Source organism: Panicum virgatum, chromosome 5N (genome assembly GCF_016808335.1).
Source record: "Panicum virgatum strain AP13 chromosome 5N, P.virgatum_v5, whole genome shotgun sequence".
NCBI classification, from domain to species: Eukaryota; Viridiplantae; Streptophyta; class Magnoliopsida; order Poales; family Poaceae; genus Panicum; species Panicum virgatum.
In genome coordinates, this window is record NC_053149.1 from 6,922,600 (window position 1) to 6,941,343 (window position 18,744).

Genomic DNA, 18,744 nt, shown 5'->3' on the forward strand with positions numbered 1-18,744 from the left:
TTTGATTACATCTGTTAATTGATTGTTTCTGTTTGGTTGGACCATAGCGCCAATTAGATCCCTTCAAATTTGTTACACCTCGATTTGAGCCGTAATCAAAACACACAGCCAAGCCCCAACCCCGAAGTTTTTCTGATCCCATGCGTGGCCAAGGCTTGGCAACCACACAGCTCGTAATGGCACACCCAGACGCCATTCCCACGATGCGAGCGAGCAAGCACAGCTGTCGGGGTCGGGGAGGGCAGCAGCGAGCATAGCTCACCGGAAATCGCCACTGATGAGATTTTCCTATGAACTTGGACGGCGGCTTCGGTAAGCTCTGGCAGCACTCAACTTGGACGGCGATCCGGTAAGCTCTGCCCGGCGAGTGCTGCAAGAGCTCTAGATGAACAAGAGATTCAATTCTAGAAGGCAATGAATTATCTGCGACGCCCCTATTTCCATAACGAGATATACTTCCATTGTGAAGGTTGGGCGAGATAAGCTGCAAGCTGTTAGCTGGGACCAACCAGTCCATCTCCTACCCATCCATATTCAGCTTCTCTTCTTTCAACTTATTTCAACTTATTCTCTCTTACATAACACTATTGAATCAACCGGCTTACCAAACCAGACCGACTTATCAACCTCGCCGCCATTAGCCTCGCACTACCCATGAAGCAATCAATGATTGGTCAATGTGAAACTGCAGTGTTGGCTTCAACAGGTACCAACATCAGGAGCGCTGTAGAGGAGCACCATAGAGGGAGGTGGCAGGTGTGAATCAGAAGCCCACAGAGATGAACCAAACAAATCGTGTAATCGCTTGCTCGGATTTCATTTGCTTCGCGATCTGTTACCAGTACCGTTTGCGTTACAAATCTGGAACCAAACACTTCCCAATAGTTAATATGCAAAAGTGCTAAAACTTTAGTACTAACTCATCCAAATAGGACTGCTAATGGAGTGAGTTAAGTTTAACCAAGACTTAAAAACTTTAGCTCGGGATATGAGAGTGCTGATAGATGTTAAAATTTAGCATTCAACTTTAGTTCATCCAAACTGACTGTAATTCTAAGATTTCGCTGCAGCAATGGGACGTGCGAATCTACCAAAAAAAATTGTGGTATCAAAACAAGGCTTAAGCTCTACTATTCTTTCCTTGGTCTCCATCGTGCTCTAATGTGACGGTTGAATCGATCAAGAGTCAAGACAACTGTTGGCGTTTGCGCAATGGGTCAAAGCTCAAAAGTAACAGTACCTCTGGTAAAAAAATGTTGATATTCAGACATGCCGGAGTAGCACAAAAATCATAGTACTTTGCCCCCCACTAGATTACATATTTGGGTCTGTACTTAGTTGGAAACATGATTTCGGCTTAAAATCGTGTAAATTGCCAGCTAACATTTTGAAAAAGAAAATCGCGAGCATTCGCCAAGAATTGAAGAGCAAATGGCAAACGAAAAAACAACAAAGCGAAATGGATAATAATTCAACCAAGCCCAGGATTACTGTGGGCTGTTGACTTGCTGTTTTGGGGGATAGCCCAACCAAATGAAGAAAGCAAAAAACACCCGGCCCAGTTCATAAAAAAGAGAAGGGAAGGAAAATATCGTGGATCACTGGATCCACCTGCAAAAGGCTGCCCCACTGCTCGCATACTATCTCGCGAGCACCACCACCACCGTCTCCGGCGACGACCACGCCGCCGGCCATGCCGTTCTCCTACGCCGCCGCCGCAGCCGGATCCTCTTGCCGCAAGACGAACCGCATCTCCACCGCCGCCGCAGCCACTGCCCGCCCACCAGCACCCTCGCCGTCGCTGGCACCCGCTCCCCCGGAGGCGAACCCTAGCGCCGCCTCTGACTCCGATCCCTCCTCCTACTCCTCCTCCTCCGGGGATGAGGCCGATCTCACGGCCTCAGACTCGGCGACCGCCTCCGTCGTCTCCGCCTACCTCTCGGTTGCCGGCGAGGGGGCCGACCTCTCGAAGGTCGGCATTTTCCTCTCCTCCGCCGCGCGCCGCCGATCGCCGCCGTGCCTGATCTGCTTCGACCCCATCCGCCCCTCCGATCCTGTCTGGTCATGCTCCTCCTCATGCTTTGCCATCCTCCACCTCCCCTGCATCCAGTCATGGGCCCACCAGTCAGCCTCCGGCGCTGCCGTGCCGTGCCTAACCTGGGGCTGCCCCAAGTGCCGCTTCGCCTACCCCAAATCGCAGACTCCGACCTCCTACCTCTGCTTCTGCTCCAAGACAGTAGACCCGACTCCGGACCCCTGGATCCTCCCCCACTCCTGCGGCGACGTGTGCCGCCGCCGCCTCAATGCAAATCTCGACTCCGGATGTGACCACACCTGCCTACTGCTGTGCCACCCGGGGCCGTGTCCACCATGCACTGCTGTTGTCCCTAATGCGCCCTGCTTTTGTGGGGCGCACCGGGAGCCTCGACGCTGCGCACATCAGCGTTACTCTTGTGCGGGGAAATGTAACAAACGTCTTAGCTGTGGTCTCCACTGTTGTCCGGTGAATTGCCATGACGGGCCCTGCCCGCCGTGTGCAGTGAGGGGAAAACACAAATGTGAATGTGGAGAGACAATGGAGGAGAAACTATGCTCTGAAAGGGTTTTCCAGTGCAAGAGGGAGTGTGGTGGGATGTTAGATTGCGGGAAACATAGGTGTGAGAGGGGGTGCCATGGGGGTAAATGTGGCGAATGTCCACTCCGAGGTCGGCGCACTTGCCCATGTGGTAAGAAAGATTATCCGAAGTTGGAGTGCGATGCAGAGGCTGCCACATGTGGGTCTACTTGCGAGAAAGTGCTTGGTTGTGGACGACACAGGTGCCCTGAGCGGTGCCATCGTGGTCCTTGTGATGAGACTTGCCGGCTTGTGATCACAAAGTCCTGCCGTTGTGGGGGTCTGAAGAAGGAGGTATGCATCTTATGCACCATGTTTGTGAAGGATAAAATCATGAAAAATGCAAAACTCAGTTTAGATTTTAGAGACAGTATGAGCATTAATTCCCTTAATATGAAAATCAAGTGATGGTGCTCTGAAATTCCGTCGATGATTTATGCAAGTGACAATGCTCTGGGCTCTTGTAGATAATTTATACAAGTCTTTTAGATCAATTACCCTGCAATCCTGCATTGGATGTTTGGAGATGTTTGGAGGCTTCTGTGCTTTACATTGTTTTGGATGGCAGCTTTTTTTACACTTCTATGCAGATGACCTAACAGAGTATTTTTTTTACACCTTCATGCAAATGACCTAACAGAGTAACAGTTAGTTAAGTAGTGATTTCTCATTTTCCACTTCTAAATTCACTAAGTATATTATGGTACAGGCAATTCCTCTAATGTTGGTTTTATAGCTAGTCATGTATGCTTCTATGCTATTAATTAGTAAAGTACTAGAATATAAATTCTTAAGCTCTGTTGTTCTTGCGATTCACTGCATCAGGTGCCGTGCTACCAAGAATTGACATGTGAAAGGAAATGTCAACGCTTGCGAAACTGTGGTCGCCATGCTTGTAAACGACGTTGCTGTGCTGGCGATTGTCCACCCTGCTCTGAGGTGCATCATTTTTCTTTCTTTCTTTCTTTTTACTGCTATGGTATTAGATGTCTATCAAGCACTAAAGAAAGATGTATCTTTTTATAGACTTGTGATAGGAAGCTCAGATGTGGGAACCATAAATGCCTTTCACCATGCCACAGGTACTATCAACCCCAAATCAGTTTACACTATTAGCTATATGCTTGCACAACACACTTTGCCAAAATGTCAATTTTTCCAAATGGATTCTTCCTAATGCCCTAATGTTCTTGGTTCTTCTATTAACATCTCTTGTTGTTTGGCAGAGGTGCTTGTTCTCCTTGTCCTCTGATGAAGACTATTTCTTGTGCTTGTGGGAAAACATGCTTTGAGGTGGAACTCGGTAGACTCTCATTTATGTCATTCATATCCTTTGAATAAGTTATCTTTGTGCTGTCGGCATCATTGGACAGGATTGTTTGCTAAAATTTGTTTCTAGGCCCATTACACACAAGTTACTCATTAAACAAAGGGGAATGAATAAAGGGAAAATTGGTTCTATAGCACTGAAAGAAGAATGTTTCCGTGAAATATCTCCGTTCTGTAAAATACCACCAAAAAAGTCCACGTTACCGTAAACTAGCACTCAGTCATGTTTTCCGCTAACTCTCCGTCACGAGCAGCTGGACAGAAGCTCCTTCTTCTTCCTCTCGTTGCCTCGGACGTTGACACTGACCCGCGTGCGGCGCGCATGGACAGGAAGCAGGGCAGCCGGGCAGGGGCGTCCCCGTCCCATCCCTGTTTGCCTGGTGTTTTATTAGCTCCCGCTCCTGCCTCCCTCGACTTGAGCCTGGCCAGCGGCCGGAATGCTCGAGCAGAAGCGCTCGCTCTTGCCGCCCACCTCGCTAAGCCACGGACCGGCGCCACGGTACTGCTGCCTGTTGCGCTCTCGATCGCACGCGACGGCCTGCCGACGCTTGCCGTCTCCTCCCTCGCGATGCGCGTACGCATCGCTCAGCGCTGTTTGCCGAGCCACGGAGCGATAGTCGTCGTCGTAGAGCGTCGCTCCCTCCCTTCCCTCTCCTCCACGCGCCGCTTTCTCCAGCCCCTGCTTCTTGTTGCGCAGCGCTGCCACCACAGAAACTCGCCAGAGCTGCAGGCAGCCCGCCGCCATCATTTCCTCTGCCCGATTCGCAGCTATTGTTGGGCGCCGGCTCAATCCACCACCACCACGAGCTTCCCCACATTGATCTGAACTCATTCCACCGGTCCCCGTTGCTCATCAGCCACCAAAGCACCGCCGCCTCGCTTAGAACTGAGAACCGAGCCGCTGGTCTTCGAGGGCGGCAGGGGCGGAACCAGTCCGGTGACAAGGCGGCGCCGGTTGTGTTGGCGGCGGCCGGAGGGTGGGAGCTGGGGGCGGCACTGGAGCGGGGCCTGCTGGCTGCTGCCCGAGCCCCTGGGCGCCGCCTTCATTCCCTGCTGCCGGGAGAGGAGGGAGGGAGGGAGCGAGTGAAGGGGGCAGCGAGGAGGAAGAAGAAGCTAGTAACGGAGGAGTTAGCGGAGAAAGTGATGGAATGCTAGTTGAGGGTAACGTGGATTCTTTCAGTGCTATTTTACGGAACGGAGATCTTTTAATGGTATTTCACGGAAACGGTCTTCTTTCAGTGCTATTGAACTAATTTTCCCATGAATACAACTTTAGAAGTGTCTCCTGTCTCAACTTCTGCATATTGTGTTAAATAATTGTACCATTGCTGCTGTTTTGTTACCAAGAGTAATAAGTGCTCTATTGCAGGTTCCTTGTGGGACTGAAAAGAATCAGAAACCACCGAAATGCTCAAAGAAATGCAATATACCTCGCCTTTGCAGGCATAAGCTTGAATGCAGGGTAATCTTCTTTGTCTTCTTCTACTGTCCTGGGGTATAACCATAATATTAATTAATATATATGCACATTGGGTTCATGTGGTAGAGCCTAGATTATCTTTATTTCAGCTGTTTGACACTGTTTGCAAGTAATTTAGAATGGTAATAGTAGGTTTGGGTGCTTTTGCTGTAACAAATGGGTTCTCAGAATTAATATGATATTTAATTCCTTCCCTTAGCCCCACAAATGCCACTATGGAGCCTGCCCACCTTGCAAGCTGACCTGTGGAGAAGAACTTTCCTGTAGCCACATATGTAAAGAAAGGTATATTTTTCACTTTCACCGACAATGGATTGCATTCAATGGTGCTGGTACTTGGCTGTCTAGCAAGGCGTTACTTCCTCTGATGCCTTAACAATCTTCACATCATATTACACAGGTGTCATGGCCCTATTTCTCCTCCAAACCCTGAGTTCACACTAAAACCAACAAAAAGGAAAATGGAAAAGCAAATAGAATGTACACCTGGAATACCTTGCCCACCATGCAAAGAGGTGGTTTTAGTGCCATGCTTTGGTCAGCATCTTGGTCAAGAACGTGCTGTAAGTTTCTGTTAACACTGCAGTCTTTTGGTCGATTTATTACTGCCCCCCCTTTTCCTCTAATGTGTGTCGCGCTCATGCGCACAGCACACAGATACCTGCTTGCAAACCAGAATACAGAAAACATACACTTCACTTTTGTTGCTTGCAGATGCCTTGTTCCAAATGGAGGCCGTTTCCCTGTCAAAATTTATGTGGGAATCCTCTTCTTTGTGGCAACCATTATTGTACAAAATCTTGCCATGTGTTAGAGGTCCCATTGAAACAAATTGAAGGAGATCCAATAGCATCTGTCAACAAAGAGAATGCACTTGCTGAGCCTTGTGAACAGTGCGATCTTCCTTGTCAAAGGGTTTGTTATTCTCTTTCTCATATACAACAAGTCCACAACTTTGGTTTAGTTTGTTTAACAAAGCTTAATATGAAGAAGCTATTACATTTTTGTATGGCTTTAAGCTTGGTGCAGGATATTGACTCTAATGTTTGTTTCAGGTTGGGGAGCCTCCTTGTTCACATCGTTGCCCTTTGCCATGCCATCTGAGTGATTGTCCACCTTGCAAAGTCCTTGTTAAAAAACCATGCCATTGTGGTGCTATGGTACATGCTTTCGAGTGTGTGTATTTTAACAACTTAAAAGCTAAAGAACAGCTTAAAGTAAGGTCGTGTGGTGGCCCATGTCACAGGTCAGTCGCTAAATCTCTTCCTGGATCCTAACTGTTTCTGTTTTGAAGTTGGTGAACCTCTCTGCTGTTAGTTGTTACTAAACTTGAACACAAATTTCCTTAACTTTGTTTATATTGTATGAAGTATTTGAACATATTATTTGAACAGGAAGCTACCGAATTGTCCCCATCTTTGCTCAGAAGTATGCCACCCTGGTACATGCCCATCGGTTGATCAGTGCATGAAAAAGGTATGTTTGAGGCTCTCAACATGCATATTCAGACTTTCCGAGTGTTTAGTGTGGAACAACCAGTAATTTCCAAGTGGTGCACAGTTCTTAATCTGTGGGGCTACAATGCTTTTCTGCTGGAACTGTATTCCAGTGAGAAGTTCAATTTTATAGTGCAAAATTTGTTTGCAGTTTGAACCTTTGGTTAAGTTATATTTGTTCAATCATACTTATCATACTGACTCTATGATATCTTATACTATTTATCAAGGTCAATGTACGTTGTGCGTGCAACACGCTGAAACAAGAGTGGATATGTCAAGATGTCCTTAAGAAATACCGTAATTCTGGTCGTGATCCAAAAGAAGTACCTAAAAGTCAGTTTGGAGTTGGCTTGCTTGCCTGTGGCGAAGACTGCAAGAAAAAGGTGAAGGTGCCAGATCCTGAGTTGCATCTTCGGAAAAGTCAGGAGACCAAGGTACTGAATTTTACACCTTTAAATACAAAACCTTGTGTCTTAATTTTGCAAAGTTTTAAATCTCCGGCTATAGCGGTTGCTATAGCCGGAGATAGCTGCTGGGTAGCACGGACGCTAGGATATTCTGATTTTTCCGCTATGGATTCCTAAACGCTATTAACCTATTTTAGCCCGCGATAGCCGCTAAATGGGCCTGAACGTAGCGACCGCTAATGCCTTGAGCGGCCCCAAAATCTACATGCTACAAAATGTCATCTTGCGGGGACCCAAAATGAGCAAAAGAAGGTAGCAGTTAACCCTATCCAATCACTCCCCATTCTGAAAGTCACTCGTGCTCTCCTCGAAAAGGTAGCTGCGGGTGCAAGTGCTCTCACTGCTCCTCTATTCCTGATTTTGGCCATCTTTTTTTATTGCAAAACCGCTAAATGGTTAGCGCCAGCTATAGTTGGCTATAGCTGTTCTTAGCTGCTGGGGAACCACTCCGCTATCTTGCATAGCCGGCGATTTTAAACATTGTAATTTTGTTGTTCTATACAAACGTTTTTACTGTCAAGCAATCAAATTTGTAGCTATGTTGGAATTTTTGCCCATTTCCTGTGCTTTCCTTATAGAGCCAAGCTGTGGAAGTTGCAAATGTGCCCAAACGCAGGAAGCGACGTGACCGTGGACAAGACGTTAAAGTATCAAAATTCCAGGTGTGTAGTGGAGAATACAAAATGTGCTGCTTTTGTTGAAATCTGTTCTCCTTACAACGAATTTTACATTTTGCAGGAAGTCAAGGCCTATGTGCTGAGGGTGCTACTGATTATTTCGCTATCGATAATCATCGCAGCTGGATTGTACCTGTTGTGGAAGGGTATATTCCGGCTTTCTGACTGGATGAATGAAATGGAAGAGCAGAGGGCTAGACAAAGGCATCCAAGGGGTGCAATGTTGTAGGAAAAAAGATTAGAGTTATTTGCACTTAGTAATCAGTTTCGAGATTTGGATCATTAAGTACCGAATGGGAATTCAGTTCTGGAGAATTGGAGTCATGGTAGTGAAAGGTGTCACCGTTTTGTTTCTCACCTGTATCATTATATTATAAATTATTTATTGTTTATATCATGTATTGTTCTTTTTACGAGTGTGTATTGTTGTAAATGAACATATTATACAACCAATATATACTTAATCAATTCTATCTGCTAACGACATCTGTGAATTACTCGAGCGCTTCATGACGCCAGGCGCCAGCGTTGCTGATTGCCCATTGTCATTTGTTCAGCTTATTAAATCATAGTACTTGTGTTTTTCGTGATGACAGTTGTAGTTTGCTGAAATGTCATCTCCATAACGAGGATAACTTGAGACACAAAAATCGAGTTCAAACTTTGAAGGAACCTCTTTGCAATTTCATAAAATTCTATTCCAAGTGAATTTCATAAAATTTCAGGAACGCATCCGGTGAGCTCTTCAAAATCCATTTTCCTAGGTATATAAAATTCCATTTCTTTAGCAACCTTTCCTCGCGTGTCCGGCGCTCCAGATCGGCTCGGCTCTGCCCCCCATGCGCCCAGCGGCCCACCCCATCTGACCGTCTCGCCTCGCCCTGCACCAGTGCCGCGAACAGCCACCTCACCCACCACCTCGCCGGAGATCACGAGAGGAGCCTCGCCGCTGCCCCCCCCCCCCCCCCCGCCCGCCATGGGGGACGCCGCCTCCGGCCGCGGCCACGTCGTCTACCCTCCCCGCTCCGCCGAGGACATCTTCAAGGACTACCGCGCCCGCCGCTCCGCCATCCTCCGCGCCCTCACCCACGGTCAGTGAGCTCGAGTCTCTCTCCCTCTCTCTACTCCCTTCGCTCCCTGAACCCTAATCCTCGTCCAGCGGGGACCTGACCGCGCTCGATTGCTTCCCTCGTTCGCAGACGTCGAGGACTTCTACGCGCAGTGCGATCCAGGTGAGTTGCGCTTCGGCGTCGCGCCTCTCGATCCCGACGCGATCCCTTCCCTGTTCCGGGCGAACTTCGGTGTGATTGATTTGGGTTGGGGTGATGTGGGCGTTGAGCAGAGAAGGAGAACCTCTGCCTGTACGGGTATGCAAACGAGGCGTGGGAGGTGGCGCTGCCGGCGGAGGAGGTGCCCACGGAGCTGCCGGAGCCCGCGCTGGGGATCAACTTCGCGCGCGAAGGCATGAACCGCCGCGACTGGCTCGCGCTCGTCGCCGTCCACTCCGACTCATGGCTCCTCTCCGTCGCTTTCTACTACGCTGCTCGACTCAATCGGAATGACCGGTACGCTGCCCCAGTCCAATCCCTGCTGTCTTACTTCTCTCATATTGGCGTTTCTGTTGGGATTTGATGCCTTTGTTATGCTCGAGTGATCTGGTGATGGAAATTTCGGAGGCGTAGGCTGTTACTTGTTTTTCCCCTTTACAAGGATTTAATGCGTTTCACAATGGACGAACTGACATTTTTGGAGTATGTGGCCAGTTTGTTGATCTCATAGAGAAATAGTTTTGATTGCAAGGAGATGCCATTCTCGGTTGCCTATGATATTACTAGGATGCATAATTTTGATAGATGTTTCCTTCCTCAATAGGATTTCAACTTCTGCACTGAGGTGAAGGCATAGTTCTTAAAGCGTTAAGGCGAGGCACGGCGAGCGACCCCGTCTGCAAGGCGAGGCGACGCCTAGGCGAGCAAGGCGACGCCTTACCCATATGCCACAGGGAGGAAATGAAAAGAAATAGGAAATAAAAAGAGTAAAAAAGGCAAAGAAGAGGGCCCAGCCCAACAGTTAGGCCCAGCCCAACAATATCATCTCCACGACTCCACCCTCCAGAACCCTCGAGCTCCTCATCCGCCCGACGCCGCCGCCGGTCCGCTTGCTGCTCCGGCACTCTGCCCTCTCAGCTCTCCCTCTCCCTTCGCGCCGCCGGCCCGCCGTCGCTCCTCCGCCCGACGCCGCCGCCGCCGCCGGTCCGCCCTTGCTGCTCCGCCAGACGCCGCCGCTGGCCCCGCGCGACACCACTACCGGACCCGCGCGCCGTCGCTAGGCCCTCGTGCCGCCGAAGCTCGTCGGCGCTCCCTCTCCCACCTTCCTCACCATGCTCAGGTAGGCCACCACCCCCTCCCTCTTGTTCCCCTTCCCCCGCAGATCGTCGAAATCCTTCCCCTCCTCTTCCTCTCCCTCCTCCCTCACCCTCCCTCTCAGTTTGCTTCTCTTTTGACATGGCGTCGGCGGACGCCTTGGATTTTTGAGCGCCTGGACGACTAGGCGTCGCCTAGGCGACGCCTAGGCGACGCCTTAAGAACCATGGGTGAAGGTAAAGTCAATTGACTCTCTTAGCAGTAGTTCTGACGCAAAGGGCACTCCTGTTGATGTTTCCTGTGAGAGTCTAAGTGTGGTTCAAACTTCCGAAGTCTTGGGTAGTTGGGGGTGCTTGCTTCTAAAGAAACTCTACTACAGAGACTTACACAGGCACATAAAGCAGATTTGTGATAAGTTTGCTTGTTTACCGTGAGTTGTTGGAGTGATCAGACTTTCATGACCTTCTGTGATGTCATGATGATAGTGAGTCGAGTGAGCCTTGAATTCTAGTAGCTGCATGCTTTTACTGAAATCTTGTTACTTTTGTGGATAAACATCTTCACACATATCTCAGTGTTTCTGTGCTCTATGTCTGTAAACAGTGGTCCCAGACTGCCAGTGTGGACTTGTGCTAGTTGAAGGCTGAGTTCAATGTTTATCTAATACCAAGTACCAACTTTCCGAAGACGCTTCCACAGGGGAAAATATTATTTCTTGGAAGCTGTGAATCTGACTAGTTTTCCACTTGTGCATCAATATTTTGTGTGAGCTGCTTGAAACATTTTATGAGATCTTCGGTTAATTAGTGGTGTGTCCTGGTTCCTGGATACGTCCTACTCCATAACAGCTAAAGATTACCATTCTACTGTAAGGAAATACCTGACTTTTTGTTAATGAAAGGCGTTTCTTCATGCTTAGAGCCTGAACATCTTGTTATGGATCTAGAGAATCAGGACTTTTTGTGTCAATTGTGGCTACCGAATTGCACCTATGCTGATATTCTCTGTTATCTTTCCAACACCTCTTTTCCTGCACACCACCCAATTCGTGTAAGCAAATCTCCCTCTTATTCTGAGAAACCTCTTTAAGTCTACATCTTTTATAGGAACTTGATTTTTCTATTTTTCTAGATAATTTAAGGTCAAAACACTGAGTAGCCACCAGTTTCATTACACCACTTTTGCATATTATTTTTTTCGCAAAGGGAAACAACAAATAAACGTTATCGAGAAAAAGAAGTGTTCGAGACAAATAAAGTTCGATTTCATGAAAGCTGTATTTCATCAATTCAAACTAAAATAGAATACACTTTTCCATGATCATGCTAAAATATGTGCAATGCTGATGTGCTATGGAGAGCCTAGGGTGGAGTTAATTATATCTACTGAAAAGTATAGCTTATGTGACTCCAGAGGTTTGTGGAAAAATAACACAAGGAGCATATATCTGACATCCATGACCTGCTATCGTATATAACATCTGTATACTTGATTTTTATGGATATAAAGTTCTCAAGTTATGTTTCTTAGTGCTGCAATTTTCGTTTCTATATTAATTTGCATCAGAAATGATGTGTATTCATGCACATGCCCATGGTATATTAGAGTATGCAATACGCAGTTCTTTATTTTGCATGCAGTACTCATATGAATACTGTAATCTGTGCAAATACTGTAATCTGTGCGTGTAAGCAATGTATATTGCGGGGAATGAATGGATTGATTGATAGAGGTGCACAGGGGTGTACATATATAGACGGGATACCCTAGATGGTTTATAGAAACACCACCATCAGGGGGATCCCGTCGCCATCTACCAAATCAGAGGGGGCAGCGCCCCCAGCCTTTCTAGCTGGGCGCCGGCCACCCAAGGCCCAACGGGCCAGCTACTCATAACCCTAATTGCCTTGCTAACACGCCCCCGCAGTCTGATCGTCGAAGCCCTAAACGTTCAGACTGGACTTGAACTCCTGAAAGAGTGAAGTAGGCAACCCTTTGGTGAAGATGTCGGCGTACTATGCAGACGTCGGGACGTGCATGACACGGACATCACCAAGAGCAATGCGCTCCCGCACGAAGTGAAGATCGATCTTGATGTGCTTGGTGCACTGATGCTGGACTGGGTTAGAGGACATGTAGACAACGCTGATATTATCACAATATACCAGCGAGGCGCGGCGTGAAGGCGCATGAAGCTCCAACAGAAGTTGGCGCAACCAGGTGGCCTCGGCCACGCCATTGGCCACGGCATGATACTCAGCCTCCGCACTGGAACGGGAGACTGTGTTCTGCCGCTTGGAGGACCAGGAGACCAGGTTGTCGCCGAGGAAGACCGCATAGCCGGAGGTGGAGCGCCTGGTGTCGGGACAGCCAGCCCAATCAGCGTTGGAGTACACCGTCAAGTCAAAGCTCCGAGAGGGCTGCAGCAGAAGACCCATATGCAGCGTGCCATGGACATAGCGCAGAATGCGCTTGAGGGCAGCAAGATGCGGCTCCCGGGGATCATGCATAAAGAAACAGACCTGCTGGATGGCATATGCAAGATCCAGACGAGTGAAGGTCAGCCACTGAAGAGCTCCTGCGAGGCTGCGATAATCCGAAGGGTTCTGGATGGGCGGCCCATGTGCTAGCAGCTTCGGATTAATGTCTACAGGGGTGGCGCACGGCTTGCATTCAGCCATGCCTGCGTGCTCCAGAAGGTCCACCATGTACTGGCGCTGAGAGAGGAACAGGCCAGTGCCACGGCGCTGCACATGCATCCCCAGGAAGTGATGGAGCTCACCGAGGTCATTCATAGCGAACTCAGACTGCAGCGAAGTGATGGTACGCTGAAGGAGTCCGACAGAAGAGGCCGTGAGCACAATGTCGTCGACGTAGAGCAGCAGGTAGATCATATCATCGCCGCGATGGAAGATGAACAGGGATGTGTCCGACTTGGCCTCCGTGGATCCCAGGGACGGTGCGCTGAAGGAGTCCGACAGAAGAGGCCGTATGCAGCAAATCGACTGTACCAGGCATGGGGCGCCTGCTGAAGTCCATAGAGAGACTTGTTCAGGCGGCATACGTGGTCAGGAAGAGCTGTATCCTCGAAGCCAGCAGGCTGAGCATAGTAAACTGTCTTAGAGAGAGTCCTGTGCAGGAAGGCGTTCTTCACGTCCAGTTCATGAACAGGCCAGCCGCGAGAGAGTGCCAGAGAGAGCACGTCACGAACTGTGGCCGGCTTGACAACTGGACTGAAGGTCTCGTCGAAGTCCACGCCTGGGCGCTGGATGAAGCCGCGGGGGACCCAGCACGCCTTGTACCGTTCCAGAGTTCCATCTGCATGGAACTTGTGCTTGAAGATCCACTTGCCGGTGACGATGTTGGCGAGAGGCGGGCGAGGAACAAGATCCCAAGTCTTGTTCGCCAGCAGAGCGTCGTGCTCGGCTTCCATAGCAGCCTGCCAATTGGGATCGGTGAGGGCGCTGCAGAAGGTCTTCGGGATCGGCGATAGTGGAGCGGCGTGGAAGAGTACCGGCTGGTGGAAGCCGGACTTCGCCCTGGTGGTCATGCCGTGCTGGTTCACCACGGGGGCTGCTGTAGGGGGATCCCTTGGGCAAGGGAGGAGGAGGACCAGCAGGGGGCTGCTGCTGCCGGACGTAGACGTGCTGGAAGGTGGTGAGCGGTCGGTGAAGAGAAGCCGGGCCAGCAGGCTGCTGGCCTGGCGACGGAGCGGCCGCCTGGGGCTGACTGGACGGTGAAGTGGCGTGCTGAGGCCGAGCAGAGGCCGGCGATGGGGAAGGCCGGCTGTCCACCGGTAGGGGTGGGAAGCCAGGGGGCGGTCCAGCCCGTCGAGGGAGAGCCGAGGCGCCTGCCGGGGACGTCGTCGGGTCGCCGTGAGCCGCGCGTGGCAACACGGGGATGCCAGAGGCCGCGTGTGGCAACGCGGGCGTCGTCGAGGCACCGGAGGCCACGTGTGGCAACGCGGCTGCGCCAGGGGCTGTGTGTGGCAACACGGCGGCGCCGGGGGGAGATCCTGTAGAGGAAACAAGAGGTGACGGTCCAATGGGGGCCGACACGTTAATAGTAACATCATCCAGGAACTCGAAGTCGGCCTCACGGGGAGGACGAGACGGCTCAGCAAAGGGAAACGAGCCCTCGTCAAAGGAAACATGACGAGAGATGATGTCTCGATTGGTGGAACGGTCAAGACAGCGGTATCCCTTGTGGTGAGTGGAGTAGCCGAGAAAAACACAGAGTGTAGAACGCGGCGCAAGCTTGTGAGTGGCTGTGGCAGCGAGGTTGGGTAGCAAGCACAACCAAAGACCCGAAGGTGATCGTACGTAGGCGGCACCCTATGAAGGGCGGAGTGCGGTGTAGCGAACCCGAGGGTTTTGGTTGGGAGGATGTTGCGCAGGTAGGTGGCCACGCCGAGAGCATCAACCCAGTAAGACGGTGGCATGCTAGCCTGGATGAGAAGTGAGCGAATAATGTCGTTAGTGGAACGAATGACACGCTTAGCTTTACCGTTCTGGGAGGAGGTGTAGGGGCACGACATCCGGAGATGAGTACCATGAGTCAGGAAGAACGTGTGGGCGCTGGAGTTATCAAACTCGCGGCCATTGTCGCACTGAACTGCCTTGATGGTGGCGCCATACTGAGTCGTCACATGAACAAAGAAGTTAGCCAAAGTAGAGAACGTGTCAGACTTTAGGCGCAAAGGAAAAGTCCACAAGTGGTGCGAGCAATCATCGAGAATGACCAAATAATACTTGTAGCCCGAGACACTAACAACTGGTCACAATGAATAAGGTCGAAATTATTGGACGCACGCGAAGTGGAAGAAGTAAACGGTAACCGAACATGGCGACCGAGCTGACACGCATGACATAAAGATGTGCTAAGTTCTTTATTACATGAAGGTATGACAGAGGCTAGCTTGGTCATGACTTCATGACCGGGGTGACCAAGGCGGCGGTGCTAGGGCGGAGAGGAGCCAGCGGCGAGGGCGGCGGCAGGGGGCAAGCGCAGGGGATATAGCAGACCAGCACTATTGCACCTGACGAAAACTCTCCGAGACGCCAGATCCTTCACAGAACAGCCAGCGGGATCAAATTCAACAGAACAATTGTTGTCAGAAGTAAACTGGCACACAAAAATCAGGTTCTGAATAAGACTAGGTGAAACTAGAACATTATTAAGAGAAAAAGGACCTGGAAGAGTGGCTGTGCCAGTAGAGGTAACCGGAAGTAAAGAACCGTTACCGACAACAATGGATGAGGGATACTGCGAGACAAAATTATGAGTGAGACTGAAAGAATCGGAGGTCATGTGGGAGGTAGCACCTGAGTCGAAGAACCAGTCAGTGGTAGGAGGCTGGTTCAGGGAGACAGTGCTGAAGGTGGAGGCGAGCGACTGCTGATCCCATCCAGCTGGTGAGATGGCCGGGGCCTGGACGCCGGGCGCCCAAGGGAAGTACACCATCTGACCTTGCGCCTGCGCCTGAGCGGCCTGGAGGGCGTGGGCCTGCGCCTGCTGGGCCAGCAAGGCTTGTGCCTGGGCCTGCTGGACCAGCAGCGCTTGCTGCTGCTATGGCGGAGTCGGGGCGACGGGGAGCGGCGTCGAGGGCTGCGGGCTGGGCCACATCTGAATGGCCCCGGCCCACAGGTGGAGGAAGGACGGCCAGGTGGCGCCACCAGCACCGCCTGTGCTAGGCGCGGAGGCCGGCTTGCCGCCCCTGGACGGCTCGCTGCCGGAGGACGACGACTGCTCGCCGGAGCGAGGCTTGCCGCCCCGTCGGCGGCGGTCCTTGGAGCGTCCTCCGGAGTTGGCGCCCTCGGTGCGGGAGGCCTGGAGGGGGGCGAGTTCCTGACGAGGACGACGGCGGCGGTGGCGCCCCATAGCGGCGAGAAGGGCCGTGGGGGGAGTTGGCGCTTGATGCCCCATGGTGAGCTCCTCCAGGATGAGCTCGTTGACGGCGTCCTTGAACTTGGGGAAGCGGTGGCCGCGGCGAATGTGGCGGCCGGCGTCGCGGAAGCGCTCGTTGAGCCCTCGGAGAAGGTTGAGGGTCGGCGTGCGATCCGAGACAGGTTCCCCAAGATCCGCAAGCTGCTGCGCCATGTTCTTGAGGCGCCTGCAAAAGTCCGTGATGGAAAGATCACCTTGGACGAGGTTGTGGAACTGGACGTCGAGGTGGAGGGCGCGGGTCTCCCGATTGCCGAGAAACTGGTCCTCTAGGGCACACCAGACGGTACGGGCGGTGGCGACGCGATCGATCACCACACCTCGGCGAGGTTGGTGGAGATCGTGCCGGCGATCCAGGACTTGACAACGCAGTCCATGCGTGTCCAGTCTGGGAAGTCGGGCGCGGGAAGGTCGACGAGGACGTGACTCTCCAGCGAGTACTTGCCGATGACGAGGAGGATCTGATCACGCCACCGGGTGTAATTCTCGGCGTTGATGTCGAGGACGTGGACGAGGCTCCGGATGTTCTGCACGCTGATGGCCTGGGCGTGCAGGTTGACGAGGGCGGCAGCTTTGTGGGCCAGGACGGCGTGATGAAGTGCGGTCCCGCCGGAGTCGACGGAGGCGGCGTCCTCCTTCTCCGCGTCGTGATCGGCGTCGGGGGCGCCCTTGGCGGCGAGGGCCTGTTCCCTGGCCGCACGGGCGAGGGCGTCGCGGGCGCGCTGGGCAGCAGCATCACGCTCCTGCGCAGCGGCGGCGGCCTCCTGCTCCGCGGCCTCGGCCCTGGCTAGGGCGGTCTCGCGCTCCGCCTGGGCGGTGGCAGCGGCGGCGGCGGGGTCGACGGTGCGCGGGGAGGAAGGGCAGGTCACAACCATGGTGGATGCAGTGGCAGATCGCCGGCACACAGGGTTGGGGCGCAGCCGGATCGGCGCGCTATGGCAGCGGAAGGAGCAGGGAAGAAACCCTAACTCGTGATGCCATGTAAGCAATGTATATTGCGGGGAATGAATGGATTGATTGATTGATAGAGGTGCACAGGGGTGTACATATATAGACGGGGTACCCTAGATTGTTTATAGAAACACCACCATCAGGGGGATCTCGTCGCTATCTACCAAATCAGAGGGGGCGGCGCCCCCAGCTAGAAAGGTTGGGCGCCGGTCACCCAAGGCCCAACGGGCCAGCTACTCATAACCCTAATTGCCTTGCTAACAGTGCGGATACTGTACCAGGCTACCAGCACCTTGGAGGATAACTGTCTTAAATCAAAGTGAACCCACACTAGCATGGATTTTTTTTCTCCTGTTGCACCAAGAGTAGCGCCTCAGATTAGGCCTTCTAATGCCTTCTTATGTGGATTCGCACTGTTAATAATCTGTTTTTCGCCAATTCTTCTGTGTCAATTCTTTCAAGTTTCAATGATGTTAATATTAGCACTGTGATTTGAGTAGTATAATCATAGCCTTTGAATAATTTTTATGTACTAAATTTGAAAGGTTTGATATGCTGCATTGCCATTAGTTTGTTTCATTCTCTCTATTCTTAAGATGGCCAATGTTGCTGATATCTCGCTGTCTTCACTGTCATCCAATAGGAAGCGTTTATTTGGTATGATTAACGAATTGCAAACTGTTTTTGAAGTTGTCTCCGGTGCGAGACAACAACAATCTAAGGAGAGGTCTATTATGGACAATGGTGGGAGGGCCAAACCCTCAGTAAAGGTAAAAGATATCTGTTATTGCTGCTACCATTCTTTTTATCTACATTCAACTCATTCTTATTCTGCAACAAACACATGACCTACAGATAGAAAATAACGGAAAAGCATCAGAAGATGCATTCGGAGAAGATGACAGTGATCACGGTGAAACTCTTTGTGGTACCTGTGGTGGTATATACAGCGCAGATGAGTTCTGGATTGGGTGCGACATCTGCGAGAGGTGGTATCACGGCAAGTGCGTCAAGATAACTCCCGCCAAGGCAGAAAGCATAAAACATTACAAGTGCCCGAGCTGCAGCTCCAAGAGGGCTAGGCAGTAGCAAAGCTTATGGATGCTTCAGAATGCCGGATGTATGCTGCAGTGGTTGCATTGCAAAGTTTACCGGCAGGAGAAGGCTGAAGCTCCATTTACAAGATTAGCTATCTTCGCTGTACCTTATGCTTACTTTACCTATGATGAAGCTAATGTGAGGAAATATGAGACATTTGACAACCAGAGGCACTTGAGTTGAATGCCCCTAGATAAATGGGGTGAAAGAAGAGGAAACCTGCGTGCTGTATTGAATAGAGCTTGTTTATGTCACCTCTACGGGTCGTTCTTTTTTATGACGAATGGCAGCAGCCTTGAATTCCTGGCTTATGCTTCCTCTTA

At 51.0% G+C, this 18,744-nt stretch overlaps 2 protein-coding genes across 4 annotated transcripts; both read left to right on the forward strand.

The window, feature by feature from the left end:
* Window positions 1-1,596: 1,596 nt before the first annotated feature.
* Window positions 1,597-8,547, forward strand: LOC120672938 (NF-X1-type zinc finger protein NFXL2-like). Its single transcript, XM_039953568.1, has 13 exons — window positions 1,597-2,908; window positions 3,440-3,553; window positions 3,641-3,696; window positions 3,841-3,907; window positions 5,313-5,405; window positions 5,623-5,708; window positions 5,824-5,986; window positions 6,138-6,338; window positions 6,479-6,669; window positions 6,818-6,899; window positions 7,150-7,356; window positions 7,968-8,051; window positions 8,128-8,547. Exons 1-13 carry the CDS (start codon window positions 1,694-1,696, stop codon window positions 8,293-8,295), a joined length of 2,727 nt encoding a protein of 908 aa, XP_039809502.1. The 5' UTR covers window positions 1,597-1,693; the 3' UTR covers window positions 8,296-8,547.
* A 325-nt stretch (window positions 8,548-8,872) lies between these two features.
* On the forward strand, window positions 8,873-18,732 carry LOC120672941 (PHD finger protein ALFIN-LIKE 1-like). 3 transcript variants are annotated; one of them, XR_005674422.1, is made up of 6 exons: window positions 8,942-9,157; window positions 9,266-9,298; window positions 9,409-9,631; window positions 17,967-18,093; window positions 18,179-18,485; window positions 18,531-18,732. XR_005674422.1 is itself a non-coding variant. In XM_039953572.1 (5 exons), the coding sequence occupies exons 1-5, from the start codon at window positions 9,043-9,045 to the stop codon at window positions 18,410-18,412; spliced, it is 732 nt and encodes a 243-aa protein (XP_039809506.1). In that variant the 5' UTR covers window positions 8,873-9,042; the 3' UTR covers window positions 18,413-18,732. The 3 variants fall into 3 exon arrangements, 2 of the variants coding, with proteins under 2 accessions (XP_039809506.1, XP_039809507.1); XM_039953572.1 differs by having other exon boundaries at window positions 8,873-9,157; window positions 18,179-18,732; XM_039953573.1 differs by lacking the exons at window positions 18,179-18,485; window positions 18,531-18,732 and having other exon boundaries at window positions 8,940-9,157; window positions 11,033-18,093.
* Window positions 18,733-18,744: the final 12 nt, after the last annotated feature.